At 42.2% G+C, this 22,018-nt stretch overlaps 1 protein-coding gene across 1 annotated transcript in view; it reads left to right on the forward strand.

The window, feature by feature from the left end:
- The window catches only part of map1ab (microtubule-associated protein 1Ab), a 96,412-nt gene that overhangs the window by 69,836 nt on the left and 4,558 nt on the right, over positions 1-22,018 (forward strand). Inside the window, exons 3-5 of the mRNA XM_004564543.5 lie at positions 4,538-4,620; positions 7,103-7,240; positions 9,095-20,843. Coding sequence (XP_004564600.3) covers positions 4,538-4,620; positions 7,103-7,240; positions 9,095-20,843 — 11,970 coding nt within the window. The remainder of the gene's footprint in view (positions 1-4,537; positions 4,621-7,102; positions 7,241-9,094; positions 20,844-22,018) is intronic.

Raw genomic sequence — 22,018 nt, forward strand, 5'->3', positions numbered from 1 at the left:
TTGTTGATTCTAACATAAAGAAAAAAAAATCAGACTCATGAGACCTGGCACCAGTTCCAGTCTGTTGTCAAGTTTCGGTGAGCCTCTATGAACTGTAGCATCAGTTTTTTGTTCTCAGCGGAAAGGAGCGACCTGGTGTCTTCTGCTGCTGTACCCCATTCGCAGGTTTTCCAGTTTATACCACCCAAATCTTATATTTTTTATAGTTAAAACAAAAAATAGCTGCACATTTTCTTATATGGACAGCTTTAAAAAATGTTTATCATCTTAAAAAAAATACCTCCAAATATGAAATGATTATAAATGTTGTTTGAAATTCATTTTCTTTTAATTAAATCCCCTTAACCCTCTCCAGGCAGACGTTGCAGATTTGCAACAGTTAAGACCTAACAACCTGATTATCCCACATACATATTTTATGAGTTTTTTTTACTCAGAAGTACCACTGCAGGACTTGGTTGTGCATTAGCAGCAAAAAAATTAATTCGGGCCTGAGAGGGTTAAAACATAAGAGGGGAGGGGTCTTCACCTGAATTACATAATAACAAAATGCTAAAAGTTGAGTGTTGGAGGGCCTTTTAACCTGCCAGTGCACCACTGTCACCTACACAGAATTATCCCCATTAGCAGTAATTAGGAGTAAAGGTGACGTGGTCTGAGAAATCTCATCCTGCAGTGACAGCGAGCCCTCTGAGAGGCTTGTTGATGTGCTGTGACCCCGAGGAGAAACATCAGCATTTCACACTGACAGAGAGTGTCTTTGTTGTTGTAGTATCTTGTCGTACCAGTCTGCAGTGTCAGCGAACAATCAGCTTGCGGGCAGCCATCGGCAGCAGCTAATGGAGTCTCTCCTCATCTGCTTCACCTGGAGGTCAAAGGAAAGCACCAAGTGTATGGGCCTCGTTCTTGTGAGAGCAAATTAACAAATTCATCCTGCAGCTTTGTGGTTCCAGCGTCTCTATTGTCCATATCGACGAGGCTGCTCGGTGTTGCGTTTTGCTCTTGCCAGGGATTAAAGTATCAAAGCAAACTTGCAAATCATGGCTCACCCTCGCAGCTTAGTCATCGTGCTGTGAAACCGGACGCGTCTGTGGGCAGATCTGCTGGAGTGTTAGAACTTCTGACTGCTGTCCCAGCAAGGGGTGTCGTTCTTCAGTTAAATCCTTCAGTGACCTCTCATCGCCACTCACCCTATGAAGCTGTCAGTTGATTAGAAATCGTTGCTTTCTATTGGTCTGCAGTGTGTTCCTATGGTAACATCAACAGAGGGAGCCACATCTTCTAATTTGGTTGAATGATGCTGGCAGAATGCTGCCTTATGAAGAATACATTGCAATATGAAAATAAATCCACTTTATAGGTTCACATGGGTTTCATAATTTAAACTGTTTGCATCCTTAGTTGTGATAAATCAGTCAAGATGCAAGAGGTTTTGGATGAAAATAGTCTTTCACTATGGTAGTAGTATTGCTAGCTCACATTTCCTGTTTGTAGTTTAATGCACCAGTAACAGGAGAGCTTAATGAACAATAACAATTAGCTTAAAATGCTAAAACGAATCAAAACATAATGAATGCTAAATGCAAGCAGAAGTCTTGTTTATTTGTATAGATACTTTAAACTAGCCAGTTTTAAGGGCTCTATATAAGGACACTGACACAATTTAATATATCAACATGACTAAAAATAGAAATAGATGATAACTAAAAATCACAGTATCTATAAGGGTCTCATCTATATCAGATAGCATGATGTCATCATTTTCCCTAGCAACCACCTAGCAATGGGCTAAAATGACTCAGTTTTTGCATTTATCCAGTTCCAAGAACAGGTCAACCAATATCGTAGCATGGGCATGTATTCGTTTATTAAATTATGCACATAAATTACATGTAAAAAAAATACCTCAGACATTCCAACATTCACTCAGAGGTGAACTGAAGAAGCTTCTCGGATGAGAGAGGAAACATCTTCAAGAAACTTAAAGAAGTCCAAACGCTTTTGTTTCCAAGACCACTCAGAAGAGAGATTAAGCTGACGTACGTGTGCCAGTAATTTAAACACAATTATTACTCTCAAATGACATAAATCAAATATAAAAAAAGGATATTGTGTTTATGAAATGGTGATATCAAAAACCATCAACCATATCCCTGTGTAACTCCTAATGAACCACAACATTTGAATCAAAAAGAAGCAATTAGACCGTCTGAAAGTTCATTGTTCACTTCCTGAAGTAACAACCAACATCTGTAATTTAATGTAAATATCCAGAGAGCCTGTCTTCTCCTTGATAATAGTAGTATATATGCTGTGGTTTTTGGTGTTAAAACTGTGGGAGCTTAATTAGAATATAACGTTTATTAACTCTACGTTGAACCATTGTTATTGTTATTGAAAACGTGATATGCAGCTTTTAGTTCTTATGACGCACCACAAAAAGATCACCTGTGTGAAAGAGTTCATGATCTCAGAATAGGTAGAATCACTGTGAGGAGAGAAAATAACTCTTGACATTTTCTGAAAATGTCACAGATGATTTGTAGAAAAGAGAAAAATGTGGTTGAATACAAAATGATTCAGTTCAGCTCACTCTTTTTTTCAAAATTATACTAATATCATTTGGTACAAAAAAAAGGATATAAATGGATGAATCAGATCAGCTGAAAACAGATAATATGTCTGTGATTATTGTGTGCAATATAATATTTGAGTGCTTCTTCCTGTGATCACAGATGGTCTAGACTTAATATCACACTGATTGCATTATTGATATTCAAGTGGAATAATTTCAGAGCTTCTCTTTAATGTATTAAATTACTTGTTTCATTCAAACTCCTCTGCATCTTAACAGTACTTTGTTTTTTCTTAATGCTGTTCTTTTTGCAGCATGGTATCTTAAGCTGGCAGTGATTTACATTAGTCTTTTCATGGAAAACACGTGACAGATCGCAAAGAGGAAGGCAAAGTTCTGCAAACTCGGGGGATGCACTGAAGATCCCGGCGGATGGTGGAGTCACTGAGATCCTCCTATTAATAGAGCTCTGAGATATCTAATTTGCACTGAAACAAAGGGGAATTAAAAGCTTAACACCACCTCTAAAATGAGTAATGTACATAATATAACAAATATGATAGTTCCCATTTTTATGCTCATTTAGTAAGTAAGTGGTTTTTTTATTTTATTTTAAATGTTAATGTTTAAAATGTCATTTTGTTTTTACATACTGTACGTTTAGCTCCTGTCTAGACCTTTCTAAAAGCCCTGCCCTGGATTGGTCACCTAGTACTACATAAACAATACATTGGTTACCAATCATGTGAGTAGAGCTGTCAGTTGCTAACAAAATGCCAGACCTCAGCCTAACACATTAGACGAGAACGCAGGGAAGCTGACCGCTGTCCCTGTGTCATTCATTCCCATTCACTCAAAGACTTTTGATGAAATGATCTGCACGAATATAAAACAATATTTTGCTCATCATCCATGTAAAGATTTTGTAACTCATACTATAGTCAAGCTGACTGTGATCAACATCAGTGCAACAGAGATCTCAGCATCTCCATAGACTCTAGGCTGAGCTCTCCAAAATGGGACAGCAGCCTCTGTTGTAGTGGCTTGTTTCTAGCTAAACATGACATGACTCTGACATGCTGCTGCTGTTTTAAATCTTTGAATTTAAAGTGTTGATTGTTTCTCTGTTAATAAGTGAGATAAAACCTAACTTTTAATTTGTGGTGTACTTTTGGGGGAGACACATAATATCAAAAATTTAAATGCACAAAAAAATGTAAGGAAGTGTTTTCAATTTTCTTGCGTTTCGCTTGTTTTATGTCCTCTATGTATAAGTGCGTTAGTGTTTACTTTCAATCCATGTCCAAATACTGTTTCTATTCAGTCAAAAAAATAGAGAAAAATGATGTCCAATTTACGGACATTGTTCCCAAGTTCTGTAATGCACTGTATAAAATGGTGTTAGCCATCCTAGCGCAACTTGCATACAGCAAGCTTATGACCCAGCAGTTCCCTTTAATCGAGAACTTTGCAGAAAAAAGGGGAGATCTCCCTTTTAATGGGAATAAACCTCCAGCAAAACCAGCCTGAGGGAGGGGAGCCATCTCCCTCACCAGGTTGTGGTGAGGAGAGAACGAAGGGAGGAAAGACGAGCGCAGAGAAACAACGAATAAAATCTTGAGGCTTTAATTTTAAACTTCACCCAACAGACATTTGTGACCTCTTTCTTATTCCAACTTTTGCTCTTGCATTGATGCACAAGTGGGTTGCCTGTCTCTATAAAGGGACTGCCCCACATATAGTGGAGAATGCAGTACAGTAAATCTCTCTGACTCAAAGAGGTTTTCCAGATCAGGTCTGGATGCAATCCAAACAGGATGTCTTCAAACCAGATGGCTGAATGTCTGCCAGCAGTTTCGATCAAGTCGTTTACCTCATTCGACCTTTCGGGCCTCCATAACCTTTCTTCAGATTTGTTACATTAAAAAAATTTTTTAAAAGGTTTTCCATCTTCTCTTTCAGGACAAAGGACTCTCCACCACAGGAGTGATGTCTTAGAGACCGTAGTGCTCGTCAACCCTTCAGAAGGCACTGTTTTATCAGAGGTAAGAGCAGCATGTTCTGAATTGCTGTTCTTTGCTGGTTTACATTTATTGATGTGAGAAAAGGAGATGCTTATAGTGAGTTCATCTGTGTTTAGCAGTCCTATTTTACCTAATTATTTTACCTAACTTTCCTTTATAACTATGGGGGGGTGGCTGTAGCTCAGGTGGCAGAGCAGGTCAGCCACTAATCAGAAGGTCGGTGGTTTGATCCCAGGCTGCCTCCTGGCTGCATGTCAAATATCCTTAGGCAAGATACTAACCTAAGCCTACTGGTGGCGCCAGTGTCCGGCAGCCTCGCCTCTGTCAGTGCACCCCAGGGCAGCTATGGCTACTGTTACGATTCGATGTTGTCAGTGTTTTGTTTTAGGCATGACTGTTATGTGTTTCCTGTTTTACTTTGAAGGTCTGTCTTATCTCAGTGTGTTCAGTTTACGCTTCCTTGTCTCGTCAGTTCTGATTTGCCCCAGCTGTGTTTCCCTCCTGTTGTCCATTCCCTGATTGCTCCCTCTATGTATTTAAGCCCTGTGTTTCAGTTTGTCATGGTTGTGATTTCCCCCTGTGTTGTAAATAGATGTAAATAGTTGTCTATACTGTTTTTACTCGGAAGCTGTAGGGGTGAGAAGCCATTTTTCTTTGGGAACCTTTTCTCCTGTTTTTGGTTAGGGAGGCAGGTAAGACACCTGTAATTTTTGTTTGGGGTTTTCTGTGAAGGTAAGCCAGCTGCATTTAATTTCTAGGGTTTTTGTTTGTTGTTTTGGCCATGCTCACCCTGATGCCTGCTACCTTTTGGGACTCAATAAACTGACTGGCTGTTGTGAAATCCATGGTAGCTGTTTTTTGTTGGTTCATCCTCCTTAAGAGCAGGGAGTGGGGGGGGCATTTTTCCTTATTTTTATTTTCCTTATGTCGCATGCCGGTTCCCTGGGCTGGGGTGTAACATAAATGGGGTCTCGTCCATTCGCTGGAGGGTCCGAGGGAGGGACCGCTTCAGCCTTCGTCTGTCTTCGCTGAAGGGTCCGAGGGGCCTGTCCGGCCTTCGTCCGTCTTCGCTGGGGCAAATCAGAACTGACGAGACAACGAAGCGTAATCTGAACACACTGAGATAAGACAGACCTTCAAAGTAAAACAGGAAACGCATAACAGTCACGCCTAAAACAAAACACTGACAACATCGAATCGTAACACTACAATGTAGCTTGCTATCGCCAGTGTGTGAATGGGTGAATGACTGAATGTAGTGTGAAGCGCTTTGGGGTCCTTAGGGACTAGAAAAGCGCTATACAAATGCAGGCCATTTACCATTTTATGGAAAACCTCTTTGAGGATAATGACATTCATGAACTTTTTAACTTCTTCTGGTTTAGGTTTTAGCTGTTATTATTCCTTCCATAGTTTATCAGAACCATAGGTGATGTAAAATATGGATGTACCCACTGTGATTTCACCGACTAGTTTGGCTGCCCCATGTTTTTGGAGGCAGAAGTTACTATATATGGACGAGAAGATGAAGCCCTAAGCTACCAGCCAGTGCAAGCAAACTTAGTTAGCAGTCAGCATCTATGAAGCCACATTATTTGTCTGATAACTCCATTAAAAGGGCTCCAAAAATGCACAAAACAGAGTTCCAGTTCAGCGACACCATTTAGCAGAGATGACGCTTAGCAGACACACAATCAGCGACATTTGCATTTGTGCTTGTTCTGCTGACACGTGTCAATATGACCACTCCCCTTACTCCGCTTAAAAAAAATTTCAACCTTGTCAGTTTTTTATTGCAGTAAAGTCGGACATTTTAACATGGGAGTCTTTGGGGATTAGCTATGTTCTGGAACCAGCGTCACATTTTGTTTTCAGCTCCAGAGGTTTCTGCTTTCATTGTGCTCAGATGGTTTTCAGACATGTTTGAGCAGATGTATGTTAACTATGTTGAAATTAAACTATGCTAACAGATGGAGATTGTTTTCTTCTTAAAAGTCCTTTTTTAAATGGCAGACCTTTCCACAGATGTTAAGCCATATTACATGTTTACCCAAATGTAGTGTGGAATTGGCGAGGTTATGACTGCTTTAGAGTTCCCAATTGGTAGAATAAGTACAAAGGTTCTGGGGCAAAGCTAAAGCATAGTGGTGAGGCCACGAATACACTTAATTCAAATTCTTTATTCCATGTCATTTTCCTCAGTTACGTTCATCTCTTTATTGCACACAAATTTGAGTTGTTTCTATGACTTTCTATGACACAAAATAAATTATTTCAGTTGCTTAAATCAAGTATTCGGCATTATCTTTTTGTCCCTTTTGAAAGGAAAGAAGCGTGAAAAAAATCAGGCCATTAATGTTTAATCTTGTTAACCTTGACACAGTTTAAGTGAATCTTTATTTATCACTAATGCAGGTATTTCTCTATCTATCTTGGCTGTGTTGGCTCCCCTTTAACTGTCCTCTGTCCCTCTCTGTCCTTTGTTCCTCTGTGTGTGTCCCAGATCCAGTCTTTAGTCACAGACTCAGCAGGACACAAGCTTCTGGTCTTGAGTGGGCAGAGCTCAGATCACGGTGCCCTCCTCCTTCAAACTGGTGTTTTCACCTCCCAGACCTTTTCACGTGTCTTTACTGATCCTGGGGTAAGCCATCTACTGTTCTTTGGTAATAATGAAACGAATAACAACATTCAGATTTTGCATTCACAGTTATGTGTGTGGTTAAAAACTGTTTACTCTCAAAGGACAAATGCAAATTTTTATCAGTTGTAAAATGACTACAAAGACAAACAATATGTATAACTGTATATTTCACAAAAGATGATGAGAATTGAAAGTATTCCTGTCCCAACTTTCTAAACGTTCAGTTTTTAAAAAAGATCAAAGCTCGCAAAATTAAATTAAACAAATAAATATGTTAATTAAGTGAGATAGAAGGGTGTTGCACAGAGTTCAGAGAGGAGTTCAGACAGGCTCTGGGTAGTAGGGACGAGTTACCAGATGACTGGGAAAACACAGCTGTAGAGGTGAAGAAGGTGTTTGATGTGTATGATCTTCTGGACAGAGGAAGAAGACTTGGTGGTGGAATGAGGAAGTAAGTTAAAGGAAAAGATTAGCAAAAAAACAAAGTCGGATAGTTAGGGAGATGAAGAAAGTAGTGAGACTAGGTGTAAAGAAGTGACAAAAAGAAAGGCTTGTAGTGAGTTGTATGTTAGGCTGTACAGTAAGGAAGAGGAAAAGGATGTGCAGCAAGTTAGGGTGATGGAGACAGAAGGACTAGAGGTCTAGTGAAAGCAGACGATAGGGTGCCAAGAGAAGAACTGTGGTACTGGATGGGTGGAAACGAGTGTCAGGGGTGATTTGTGACAGACGGATAGCAGCAAGAGTGAGAGGGGAGGTTTATTGAGATGATAGTGGGACCTGCTATGAAGCATGGTGTGGAGATGGTGACACTGAAGAAAAGACAGGAGGCCAAGCTGGATGTGGCAGTTGAAAATCTTAAGATATTCATTGGGTAGTACCTGGATGAACAAGATTAGAAATGAGAGAGACGTTTCAGATTGAGCGGCTTGGAGACAAAGTTAGAGACACAAGGCTGCGGTAATTTGGACATGTGCAGACAAAGGATGTTGAAGATGAAGTTTACAGGTAGAAGGAAAAGAGGAAGACCTTAGAAGAGCTTCATGGATGTAATGAAGGAGGACATGCAGTGTGACAGGACACCCGTAAAGGGAACAGCCGAAAGAAGAGGAAGAAGAAATAAGTCAATCGATTATTAAATAAAAAGCACTATAAATAAATAAAGTCGTCTATTAATTTATATTTAAAAAATCTGTATAATTTACTTCTATATTTATTTGCCTTTGTTTTATCATAAGTTCACTTTAATTATAAAGTATTTTATAATGTATTTGTTTGCTAATTATTTACCCTTCACTTTGTTTCCTGTTTGCTTCCTTAGATGTTTATTTATTTCTTTTTACACTTTTTGCATTTCTGCATTATGGAAATGAGGGCTTGTCATTCAAAGTGTGCCATGGTGTCACCTTTGTTGATCAATGCCAGGCTCACAGCAGAAATGACTTCCTTTAGTCGGGAGATTGCTGAAGAGCTGCGGCGCTTAGCTAATCTAGCTGAAAATAGTGCAGTCAGTCAGGACTATTTACTTTTTCGTGTGGATGCTCTGACTTACCGTCTGTTTCAATTAGCAGCATACATGCACACACAGCTGAACCTTCAGTTTTAAATAATTTTAAGCAAGTCATTGTCTAAGCATCTCATTACAACACAAAAATAATACAAAATCAAATTAAAAACTGAAATCCCCAATTGCCTATTTTTATTTTCTGTATTATTTATTTATTTATTTAGGCAGTTTTGGTGGTTCGTTTAGTTGAAATATCATTTTTGTCATTTCTTCCCTTGACATAAGAGTTTATGTTGTTTCTATGCGTATGATCACTGACTCAGACATGTCTGGGTGTGCCTTTCTTGCAGGTCAGTGAATTGCTGGGCACATCAGCCCCCAAGCAGCAGGCTACACTTACTGTGTCCTGCCGCGGGGAGGTGGGCTGGAGCTCCCTGGGACAGCAGCAGACCCTGCGGGAGTTCTTTGAATACAAACTAAACCCTGAACCTGTTCTGCCCAAGATGGAGGGTGTCACAGAGTTCACAGAGTACGTCTCTGAAACCGTCGATGTCCCTTCACCTTTTGACCTCCTGGAGCCTCCCACTTCTGGAGGCTTCCTGAAACTTTCCAAGCCATGCTGCTACATCTTTCCGGGCGGAAGAGGAGACTCTGCTCTCTTTGCTGTGAATGGCTTCAACATCTTAGTGGATGGAGGCTCCGATCGAAAGTCCTGCTTCTGGAAGCTGGTCCGCCACTTAGACCGCATCGACTCAATACTCCTCACACACATCGGCGCTGACAATCTCCCGGGCATCAATGGGCTTCTTCAAAGGAAGATAGCAGAACAGGAAGAGGAGCAGTCACAAGGCTCCACCAACTATAGTGACTGGATGAAGAACCTGATTTCTCCTGAACTAGGTGTTGTGTTCTTCAACGTGCCAGAGAAGCTTCGCATGCCAGAATCTAATCTTAAAGTGAAACGTAGCATCGAAGAGGCCTCGCTTACTTTGCAGTACCTTAACAAACTCGGCGTCAAGCCGGAGCCTCTCTTTCGAGTTGTCAGCAACACCATTGAGCCCATTACACTTTTCCATAAGATGGGAGTGGGCCGGTTAGACATGTACATTCTCAACCCCGTCAAAGACAGTAAAGAGATGCAATTTTTAATGCAGAAGTGGGCTGGCAACAGCAAGGCCAAAACTGGCATTGTGCTGCCCAACGGGAAAGAAGGAGAAATATCTGTGCCCTACCTGACTTCAGTCACAGCCTTAGTTGTATGGCTTCCTGCCAGCCCTACAGAAAAGATTGTTAGGGTGCTGTTCCCCGGGAATGCGCCACAAAACAAGATCCTAGAGGGCCTTGAAAAATTAAAGCACCTTGACTTCTTGCGCTATCCTGTTGCCACACAAAAGGACATTGCCTCAGGAGCTCCTCCCTCTGTTATAAAACAAACCAAGTTAAAACAAAGAACGGATAGCAAAGAGAGTCTCAAATCCTCTCCGAAGACCACTGCAAAGGCCCCAAAGAAAGAAGTCGAGGGGCAGGATGATGTGTCAGCCACCACAGAGGCAAAGAGTGACTCTGTGAAAGAAAACATATCAGAGAAAAAAGAGGAGAAAAAGCCCACTAAGACTATAAAATCTAAAACTGAAGTGCCAGAGAAGAAAAAAATCATGAAAGAAAAATCACTGAAAAAACATTCCAAGGAAAGAGTGTCAAAGATGGATGAGAAAAAGGACAAGGAAAAAAAGGAGATCAAGAAAGTGAAGAAGGATGACTCTGCCAAAAAAGATGACAAGAAGGATGCAAAGTTCAAGGATGACAAGAAGAAGGACTCATCCAAACCTGAGCTAAGAAAAATTACTAAGCCTGACCTGAAACCACTTACACCAGAGGTAAGGAAGACATTACATAAAGCTAAAGTGTCAAGTAAAGCCAAAACTGGCAAAAGCAAAACGGTGAAGGTTGAACCCGCTGAACCCAAAGCAGAGGAGTCCAAACCTGAAGTTATACAACCTGAACCGGTAGAAAATGGAGCTGTTGAGGGAACATCTGTTCCCTCCACACCTGAAGACCTCACCAAGGAGTTTGAAGAACTTAAAAAGACTCAAGTTAAAACGGTTTCAGCAGAGCTGGTGGACAGCAATAAGGTCTCTTCTGAGCCGCAAGCAGGAACGGAAGAGAAAAGAAAACACGAAGAAGTGTCTGAAATCCCACCTGGAACAAAGTCCCCTGAAAAGGGAGCACCAGCCGCAGAACTCAAAGCTGAAGCTAAAGACGAAGACAAGGAAGTGACTCAGGAGCGAGAACTAGAAGACGCTCAAAGGTTTGAAGATGAGGGAGCACAAACTCAGGATGAGGATGAGGAAGAAGAGGAAGAGCCCCCAGCTGCTGTAAAGAAAATACAGGAGGAGGTGGAAGAAGACATGGGAATAGGAGAGGAGGAAGATGAGGCAAAAGATGAAGCATTTGATAGAAAACACGAGATAGAGGAAATGGAGAAGTCAGAAACTCTCTTAGCCAAGGTTGTGACTAAAGAGGAGCAACAGATGATTCCATCAAGGGAAGAGGAGGAGGCAGTGGAGAAGGCTGAACTGGAGGAGGTGGAAGATTTAGATGTAATAGCTGATGAAGAGATCAAACCTGAACATATGGATGAAAGCAAAACCACAGAAATTCTGACTGAGGTCAAAGTGGAAGAAGAAGAAGAAGAAGAGGAGGAGGAAGGCTACCTATCACATGTTGGAGGGGCTACTGCTCCTATAACCTCAGTAGCTCAAGGTGCTGCTGCAGCTGAACCCATGTCCTACATCCAAGATGAAACTATTCCTGGTTACTCTGAAACAGAACAGACTATCTCTGATGAGGAGATTCACGAGGAGGCAGAGGAGAGAATACCACATCTTCAGTATGACGTCGGTGCCTACGACATCTCTGTTCCAGATCAGACGGGTTCATTTGTAAACATCCACGGCATGAGGGAGATACAAGCTGCAGCCATGACAGAGAGAGGTTTTATTCCAGGTGTGCAAGAGCAAGTATCGGTGTTCACCAACATCATCACTGCTCCTCTGGCAGAAGAAGAGCATGTATCTTCTGCAACATCCATAACAGAGTACGACAAAATATCCTCCTTTCCTACATCTATCGCTGAAGATCAGTCGGTGGCATCCGTTGCAGCACCTCAATCTGAAGAGCCGCCTAAAACTCCAGGTCCCCTGCCCACTCCGCCTGACTCTACTCAAGGCAAAGAGCAGCCACTTTCTGCAGGAACTCTTTCACCACCTTCTTTGGAAGAAGACAAACAGTCCAAGTCTCCATCTGATGATCTACAACTTCCTGTTGCAGAAGTGCAAATGGCAGCTAAGGTTGTAGATACTCAGGAAGAGGAGGAGGAGGAGGAGGAGGAAGAAGACCAAACTCCTAATGTTGAAATTTCACTTGAAAAACTCCAAGAGGGCTACGCTTCAACCCAATTGTTGCAGGGTAAAGAGAAAGACATTGAAAAAGTTGCTAGCTCGGGGTCACCTGAAAAGTCTCTACAAGACCTCAAACCTGACCATCTACCAGTTGAAGAGGAAAATATTGACGCAGTTACACCTAAAGACATTTCATCTGTTGTGCCTACTAGACCTTTCGGATCCGACTCAGTGACTTCAGAGAGCGAAGAGCGTTGCTTCAGTCCAGATGATGTCACTGTGAAAATGGCCTCTCCTCCGCAGTCTGGACCCTCAAGCGCAGCTCACTCTCCACTTCGTCAGTCACCAGTGGAAGACAAGATGAAGCTCCCTGATTTGGAGCTGCAAAAGCAAGAGGAATTTGGCGATATAGTGACCACAACTGAGGACAAAAAAGGCGCAAAAGATGATGCAAAAACTGAGACAGAGGTTGATCAACAGAAGGCAGATCAGCATGAAGTAGAATCTGCAAAATCTTTGGACAAATTATCTGAAAAAGACATGAAAGAGGCTCCAGTGATCAAAGACCAAGAAAAAGACGCTTCATTCGTGCCAAAAGATGAAGGAAAACAGGCAGAAACTTTACCTGTTGTTGCACAACCTGTAACAGATGTACAACTACCAGTTTTAGGGAGCAATTCACTGGAATCTGACGACAGGCTCACAGAGAAAGAACCTAAAGTGCCTGAAACAGGTAAATTTCCAGACAGGGAGAGTCGTTTCCTGGACGATGATGATGATGATAACAAGAAAGATGATGACGATCATGATGATAAACCTGCAGTTAAAACCATCAAGGCAGAATGGGAAATGGAAAATGACGATACTTTACATGCTGAACAAATCAAGGAAGAACAGAAGCAGGAATCTGTCATTCAGGAAGACATTTCAGCCATTAAATCTGTCACAGATGAGAACACACAGAAAGAGGCAGTGATAGATGATACTTCTGATGCTAGACCTGTCAAAGAGGAAGTGGCTAAGGACACATTGACTGTTGATATTAAAGATGAATACAAGGAGCCAGAAAAAGACTACACCCCAGTGGCCCAAGAAGTAGAGGTAGAAACTGATGCTCCTGAGGACAAAAAACTTACAGATGAACAGAAACAGAAAGACGAAACACAAAAAGATGATTTTGACCTCAAAACCACAGGTGAGGTTAAGGAGACACAGGTTAAAAAGGAGGATGTGTCTGATAGCAAGATTTTGATGGAGGAGAAGGAAGAGACAGAAAAGAGTGACACCCTTCATAGTAGCACTTTTAAGATTCAAGAAAAAGAAGTCAAAGAAATCCACCTTTCAGATATCAAGCCTGAGAAGGAAGACATGGGGAAAGAGGGAAAGGAAGAAGATCTCCCTTTCATGGAGAAGAAAAAGGAGACTGAAACATTAGATACTAGTCAAGTCTTCAAAGATAATAAAGAGGAAAAAGAGATGGATAAGATAGATTCTTCTGCTGCCAAGCCCTTTACTGTTGAGCAGAAAGAGGAGAAAAAAGAGATTTTTGACATTACTGTTCCTAAAGTCAGCAAAGAAGAAGAAGACAGTATTAGCAAAAAAGATGAATCAGCCATTACTATAAAAGAAGAAAAGGGGCAAGAGATTAGTATGGATATTACACCAAGCCTTACCAAGTCAGAAGAAAAGGATGCAACAGTGTGTAAAGATGACTCTGTGGCTAAACCAGCCACAGAAAAGCTAGAGAAGGACAAAAAAGAGAGTGATGACACCACAGCTCCCAGGGAACTGGCTAAAGATATAACAACAAACATGGACGACGCTTACATCTTCACACCCACTGTAGAAGAGGAGAAGAAGGAGGGCATATGTAAAGATGAGACTCCTCCTGCTATTAAACCTACCTTGGCAGAAGAAAAAGATAAACTTACAAGCATAGATGAAATTTCTGGTGTTAAACCAGCAGGTGAAGAAGAAAAGCAACAAGAGGAAAGTAAAGATGCTGCCACCATTAAACTTACCGAGATGGAAAAAGATCACCTGACCGTATCTAAAGTCGATAGTTTCTCAGCTACACCAACTGAAGCAGACACAGAGAAAACACTTCAGACCGTCGAACCAGTTGTAGAAGAAGAAAAGGAACAAGTATTGAGTAAAGACGTAACTCCTTCTGCCATACCCGCCAAGATGGAGGAAGAGGATGCAATGATGAGCAAAGAGATTCCTCCTGTCAAAACAAGCACAGAAATTGTTGTAGCTGGTGCTACACCAGCAGCGCAGGACGAAAAAGACAGAGAAAATGGTAAAGATATTTGTGCTGTGGAATCAGCCACAGAAGAAGGAAAAAGGAAGACAACACGTGAGGAGGAAATGCTGACTGTCAAACTGTCCAAGGAAGAAGAGACAATCCAGGATCATAGTGTTGCTATCGAACCCACCAAGAAAGAAGAAAAAGATACAGACACTATTAAAGATGTAATTTCTGATGCAAAACCCTCCATAGTGCAGGAAACCAAAGACACAGCTGGTGTCAAGTCCCTCACAGACGAGGTAAAGGAGGCTGAACTTAGAGATGCTCCATCAGATGTAAAACTCATCCAGGAAGAGGCAAAAGAAATACCAAAGGAGGAAACTTGTGATAAAGATATTAAAAAAGAGGATGAACAGATTATTTCTGAAGGGGCACCCATAAAGGAGATGAAGGAAAAAGACACTGATGATACCAACTTTCAACCCACTGAGGATGACAAAGTTGTGGAAAAAAGTGACATTTCTGAGAAACAAAAAATAAAGCAGGAGCCTAAAGAGCAGGAGAAGAGTGATACTGATGACCACAAAGCTATTTTGGAAGATTTGAAGGATAAAGAAACTGTTAAGGGTGATGCAACAAAAGAGAAAGAAGCCGACACCACTGACGAGCAACCCACAGATGCAAAAAAAACAGAACCATCTAAAGTTGAAACCATTAAGGATGAAACAATCGATACGGTCAAACATCACATTTGTGATGCAGAATCTATCAAACAGGAACCGGAGAAGGAGGTGTACACTCCAACAGTTTCTAAAGAAGAGAAGGAAATAAAAGATGATTCCCCTCTTGAGCCAGAATCTAGGAAAGATGATGGAAAACTAGTAGGTCTTTCACAGACCCAGCCCTTGGAAGAGGAGAAGACTAAGAAAGATTATGTTTTTGATATTAGTGATAAACATGGAGTGACCTCTGATAAGCTTCCTGAAGCAGATAAGAAGGATATTTTTGGAGCTGCATCAGTCGAAAAGCAGCCAGACTCTTTGGCAGCAACGTCAGTAAAAGATGACGTTTGTAAATCTCCTGACCAAATTTTAAAGGATACAAAAGAAAAAGATATAGAATCAGGGGTCATTATTGGTGTTGAAGACAAGATGGGAAAAGAAAAAGATGATACACATGTTGCGGAACTGAGCAAAGAACAGAAAATGGAAAAAGAGCAAGAAAAAGAATACACATACGAATCTGAAGGCATCACAGAAGAAAAGAAAGAGACAGCAGAGGACGAAACGATGATTAAAGAAAAGGATTCTGCCAGCGTAAAGACCGATGAGCTCTCAGAGAAGGAAAAACAAGATGTCTCTGATGCAGACCACACCAAAGAGGAGAAATGGGAGAAAGAGGAATTACAGGAGAAGGACATGGACAAAACCATTAAGCAACCTGCTCTGGTGCTCTCTGGAGAGGAAGTATCGGCATCCAAGTTAGAGTACAAACCTGCATTTGTGGTTCAGTCATCTGATGAAGACAGAGAAGATGAAGAGGATGAAGACATTTGTATGGGAGGAGCAGGTTCCAGACCTTTGTCAGTGGAGCCTAGAAAATCTGACCATGACATCTCTTCTGCAGGTTTGCCTTTAACCCAAACGGTACAGATGGGTGATCAAACAAAATCACCTACATCTCAACAGCCCACAGTGATTATACCTACACTTACAATGCAGGAACCCTCTATGGATGAGGACTTCAAAGAGTTTGGGAAAGAGGAGTCCATGCTTTTCCTTGAAGCAGACAAAAATATTGCAAAAATAGAAGCTACACCTGCACCACTCGCCAAGCCCGAGCCATCCTTTGATATTCCCACATCAAAGGAGACAACCTCTGCCAAAACAGAACCAGTGTCAGACTCATCTGAGAAAAAGCCAGCACTGTCAGCAATATCAAGCACAGACAGCCAACCTATGAGCTACACACTTTCAAGTACTGAAAGCCAATCTAGCGTGGAGGAAATGCCACATCAAGAGAAACAGATGCCAGCTGAGGTGAGCTCAGGAATCCAGAGTGCTCCAGAGAAGACAAAACTGGATGAGAAACCAGTAAAAGAAACAGAGAGAGAGATGGAAGGAGAACGAGAGGTGGCGTCTCCGGGATTATCACAACCTTGTTCGTATTTTATGCTGGACAAAGATTCTGAACATGTCAGACGCACGGCTGGCCCAGCAAAAGTGGAAAGTGAAAAACTGAGCACAGAGGAGACTGTCAGTGGAAGGCTTGAAGACGAGAAGCACAGCTTTGGCGCCTCTAAGTACGATCCATATGAAAAACCTATTCCAGGAGATCACGATTTGGACTCACAAGAAGTTTCTCTTGGTTTTGATCATGCTTCTGACATCAGTATTGATGATAACAGAAGATCAAGCCAGGCGGAAGCTGGAGGAGCCATGTTCCTCCTGGATGAGCAGTACAAAGAAGAACCTCTCTCATTCAGCAGAGTCGACTACAGCCCAGTTTCCCTCACAGAGAGCGAGCGAAGCAGCCACCACAGTCGAAGTGACTCCCCAAGATATGAAGACCGTGAGAAAGGCCAAGAGGAAGAGAGTGAGAGAGAAGAAAGGGCAGACACACCATATGTTGACAAAAGCTTTTCAGCTTTAGAGGTGCAAGACAACAAAATGTCTCAAGCTGCTGAGGCCTATTCTTTCACTCCAAAAGAAGACAAACCAGAGAGGTCAGAAAAAGAGAAAGATGACATAAAGGAAGGTGCTGCAGCAGCCTTTCAAACACAGGCACCAGTAGAAAGTGATTTAGAGTCCAGCAGTGCTGCTCTTCAATCAGCAGGCGTAAGACAAGAAATACCCTCTCCCTCATGGAGCCAGACAGATCTTGGTGAACAAGCATCAGGTACTGCTTCACCTTTTGGAGAATTCAGAGAAAAGGAAGCAACAGAAAAAGACAAAGAAAAATCTGAGGAGTCACTCAAAGACAAAACTGACTCCTGCGACCATAGAGAGGGATCTCCATCTGGTCGGTACTCGCCTGCAGAAAAAGACATTTTACCTCAGCAGCCATCGGTGTTAGAGAGAGAGGATGCATCGAGTGATTCAAGGAGTCCCTCTTCGGCCACATTTATAGGACATGAAATTGATGATAATGTTTTGGCATCTGATTATAGCGAAGTTAGCAGTTCTGCTACATCTAAATCCTTAAGTTGTGCTGAAGGAAAAGAGAGCCTGATAGACAAAAGATTAATTGTTGAGGGAGAGGATTTTAACGTTGATGATGACGAAGATGAAGATGAGGAGGAGGAGGAGGATGAAGAAGAGGAAGAGTCAAGTGACATAGATATGGAAAAAGGTGCGAGAGAACAGTCTGAGAAGGAAATGTGCAGACGTAGCTCTGGTGACAGTGCTGGGTTAGCAGAGGTAGAGGACTCAAATAAAAAGTCACAGGTCCCTGACTCAACTAAAGAGGAGACTGTATGTAAGATGACACCTGATGATGCCTCAGCTTTTAAAGCCGTGGATAAAGAAGTCCAGGATGTAAGTAAAAAAGCACCTGAACCAAAACCAATTAAAGAGGAGGCCACTGCTAGAGATACAAGCACATCCAAACCTCCTGAAGCAGCAAGTAAAGACGAAGGCAGAACAACTTCATCAACAGACACGTGTGCGCAGAAAATAGATGAAAGCTCTGTTGCTCCAACAGTTACACCCAAACATACTGAAGAAATAAAATTAGAGGATACTGACAAAAAGCATTTGTCCCCTGAGCCATCCACAAAGAGGAGGTTGTCGTCAGCAGAGGGTGTTTCTTCATCTGATGTACTAGAATCAAAAAAAGGAGTTGAAGATAAAGAGTCTCCATCACCAGAGTCAAGTCTTTCATCAAAGGAAACCTGTCATCCGACATCCACGAGTAGCTTAACTGGCAGCTCTTTGGCAACAGACCAAACTGATTCTATGTCAAAGCCTACGTCCAGTCCATCCTCACCGCTAACAGGTAGCTATGCTGATATTGGACATAGTAGGTATGAGAGTTACTACAGTGAAGAGAATGGAGTAGCATTGAAGGATGACAGGAAAGACACCCTTGTGCTCTCAGATGCCTCCCAGCAAAGTGAGGATAAGTATTTAAGCCAAAGAGATGTCCAAGAAGGAAGTCAAGATGTGAGGCGTACTTCTGGTATCACAGAAAAACACGAGGACTCTACCTCATCACCTTGCCCATACACAAGCTTAACATACTCCGCTTCGACGTACTCCTCAACATCGTACAGTTATTCATATTCAGGGTCTACCCATCTGAGCCAAAAGCTGGGAGGCAAAGATGAACCTTATAAATTATCAACCTCTGAAGTATCTTTGGCCAAAGAGGAACCATCAACTGCGGCAGCGTCAACAAGTTCCTGCTTTGGAGGGTTTCAAAGAGACGAGTACATGGAGGTAATGACAAAACCTGAAACAAAAGAGTCCTTGCCCAGTCAGTTTGCAGAGAGCAAACCATCATCTCCAGGCTTGTCTACTACTGCCAAGCAGCCAGAAGATCAAAGTAGTTCTGTAAAGCCAGACGCAAAATCTTCTACTGACAGCTTTCATATGCTTGAACCTGTGTTAAAAGCATCCACAACAGCACCATTTTTACAAACTACAGGAGACGTTAAGGAGAGTTCATCCACATCAGAAGCACGCTTTGATGTCTCTCCCCTCCAAAGGGCTGACTCTTCTGACAAACAGTCCCAAGAGAAGGAACCTGATACCCTTGAAATGGAGGATGGCACCCTACCGTGTCGTATCGAATGTCAAAAAATCCAAGTAGCTGAGCAAAAACAGACTTTCTCATTAATAACTGAATCATGTGTCGCACAGAGTACAACATCCTCTGAAGAAACAAAGACAGTCGCCATTACCTCTGCAACCGCTGTGTCTAAACCTGATGCAACGGTGGAAACAGCTCAACAGGCAGCATCGGTCACTCCGGTGAGTGACACTGACACTACCAAAACCTCATGTGCCGTAACAGACCTGCCCAAATCAGAAGAGGTGAAAGAGAAACAATCGCAGGTAAAAGAAGAAAAGAGTGCTGGGGATACTGCACCACTAAAGGATGATGCCAAGGTGTCAGAAAAAGAATCAAGTGAAAAAGATGAAAAGGCAGACAAAATGAAAGACACTGAATTCAAACAGGTAATAGAAGAAAAGAAACCAGAGGAAAAGAGCATTAAAGACATCACAGAGGAGAAAAAAGTAACTTGTGATCCCAAACTGAGTGAAAAGGTAGAAGATGGGAAACAAAGGGAGGCCGAAATAGCGGAGGAGAAAAGCTTATTGGAGATGCCGTCTGAGAGATTAGAGGTAAGGAGAAAGAGCAGTATATCTGATTGGGAGCTTCTACAAAGGCCGGACGACTTTCCAAGTGCCCCCCCTCCAGGTTATGGTGATGATGATGAGGAAGGAATGGAGTGGATGGCAAGTGCCCACAGTACCTCAAAAGACACGTACCACACAGAAAGATCCAGCAAAGGAGATGTAAAGACTGATCGCCCTTCGGATTTGAACACTGGAGCAACTTCCTCCTCTGAATCCCCGCCAGGATTCTCCTCCTGTGAATACAAACATCGCAAAGGCGAACTTTCTCCATCCTTCATCAACCCCAGCCCTCACCAGCTCTCCAGTGATGAGGGTGAAGTTGATTGTGGCAGTGGCCACTCCCAGGAAGGGGGTGAGGATGATCAAGAGCAGCACTCTGTGAAAAGGAGGTCACACAAGCAGAGGCGCCACCATGCTCAGAGTCACCATGGAGATGCCGGACAGGGACAAGGCCAGCTGCCTGGTGCAATGTCATCTGGTTTGGCTGTGACTTTAGCTGGTGAGGAGACACCACCGACATCAGTGAGCGAGTCATTGCCGTCACAGTCCGACTCTGATGTCCCTCCAGAAACTGAGGAGTGTCCATCAATAACGGCAGAGGGAAATCTGGACTCAGACGAAGATGCTGAGCATCTGCCGGTGGACAAATTATCTGGAGCTGGTGGTGGCCACCATCCTTCATCACCACGGTCATCTCAGAAGACTCACGATCCCCTTCCCGCTCCGATGAAGGACCCTCTACCCCACCCACCTCACCCAGATGTGTGCATGGTGGATCCAGAGGCTCTTCTCAATGATCACAGCAGTACAGAGAAAATTCTCAAGAAGGAGCACAAGACCACCAAGGGCCTGAGAAAGGGGAAACCCAAGTCAGCCTCTCCTGCTCGAAAGGGGGAAGTCAGGAAGAGGTCTTCTACTCCAGTGAAACAGTCTAAGGACTCTGCCTCGCCGCGATCAGCCTCCCTCAGGAGGAAGGACACAGACAGAAGCTCCAGGCTCATCAAAATGTCTGAAACCCATGGTTCAAGGAGCGAGATCCTCAACCCTGGGAAAGGCTTGGTCAATGGCATCAAGAGCAGTTCAGGTGAGGTTAATCATTAACATTCGGTAACACTAAGCTTTTGGAAAACCAAATTTAATCAGGAGAGCTGTTATTATCATTATTGCCCCTAGATATTTGACCTTCACTTTACTGTGTAATGCATATTCAGAAGGAGCACTTTAAGAACTTTGCACATTTACAGCAGGTAAAATAAGCATCGAACAAGTCACCAATTTTCCAAGTAAAGAAACTTCTAAAGGTGCTATTGACATAAAATTATCACCAGACGTCAGTAACAGCCCATCCAATCCACACACGCACAGTCTTGCTAAAATGTTCTCACTTGTTTCATCTTCATCATCCTGGTAGATGGCAGCAGATTTATACCTAGAATATCTTGGCACATTTTCCCATTTATCCTTCCTTCTGTTATATGAAGCAGTACTGTATGCTAAAAAACAGATTTCACCTCCCACCTCCAGACTTCACTGTTGGTATGATGTTTTTTGGTGAAATGCAGTGACTTTTGATCTCCATATATCGTGGCATCTAAAGACTTCAGTTTTGGTCTCATCTAGCCAGACTGAATCCTTCCAGTATTTCACAGACTTGTCTAAATGTTGTTCAGCAAACTTGAAATGTGCTTTAACATGCATTAACATTTCTTCAGCAATGGAGTCTTGTGTGACTCCATTGCCATGATACAGGCCATGGCGGTTGAATACATTACTTATTGTTTTCTTTGAAACAATTGTACCTGCTGATTCCAGGTCTTTCTGTAACGCTCCACAAGTACTCCTTGGCTCTTGGACAACTCTTCAATAAGGTTAAGGTCTTGAGAGAGCTCATTATCTAATTACTGATAGATTTCAGTAGGTGTCGTGACTTTCCATGCCTTTCTGCACCTCTTTTCTTAGAAAATTTATGATTTTTTTAATACTTATTTACCTGCTGTATTACTGTTTGATGGAAATAGCTTCTGGGTCTGAAAAGTGATGCCAGTGAAAAGGTTCCTTTAACCTGTATTATTTATAATGGCCAGAAGGGGTCCATGAAACATGATGTTCATATTTTTCATTTTGTATGCCTTCATCAGAGTAAAAAGAATGATTAAGCAGGGCAAGCTTCGTCAGACCTGTAGCATCTGCTTTCAAAAAGCCAAAGTGACAAAGGCAAAAATGCTCAAATTGAGGCTTCACAGCTGAAAAATTATTGGC

The sequence above is a fragment of the Maylandia zebra genome, linkage group LG7 (assembly GCF_041146795.1).
Source record: "Maylandia zebra isolate NMK-2024a linkage group LG7, Mzebra_GT3a, whole genome shotgun sequence".
In the NCBI taxonomy this organism is placed as follows: domain Eukaryota; kingdom Metazoa; phylum Chordata; class Actinopteri; order Cichliformes; family Cichlidae; genus Maylandia; species Maylandia zebra.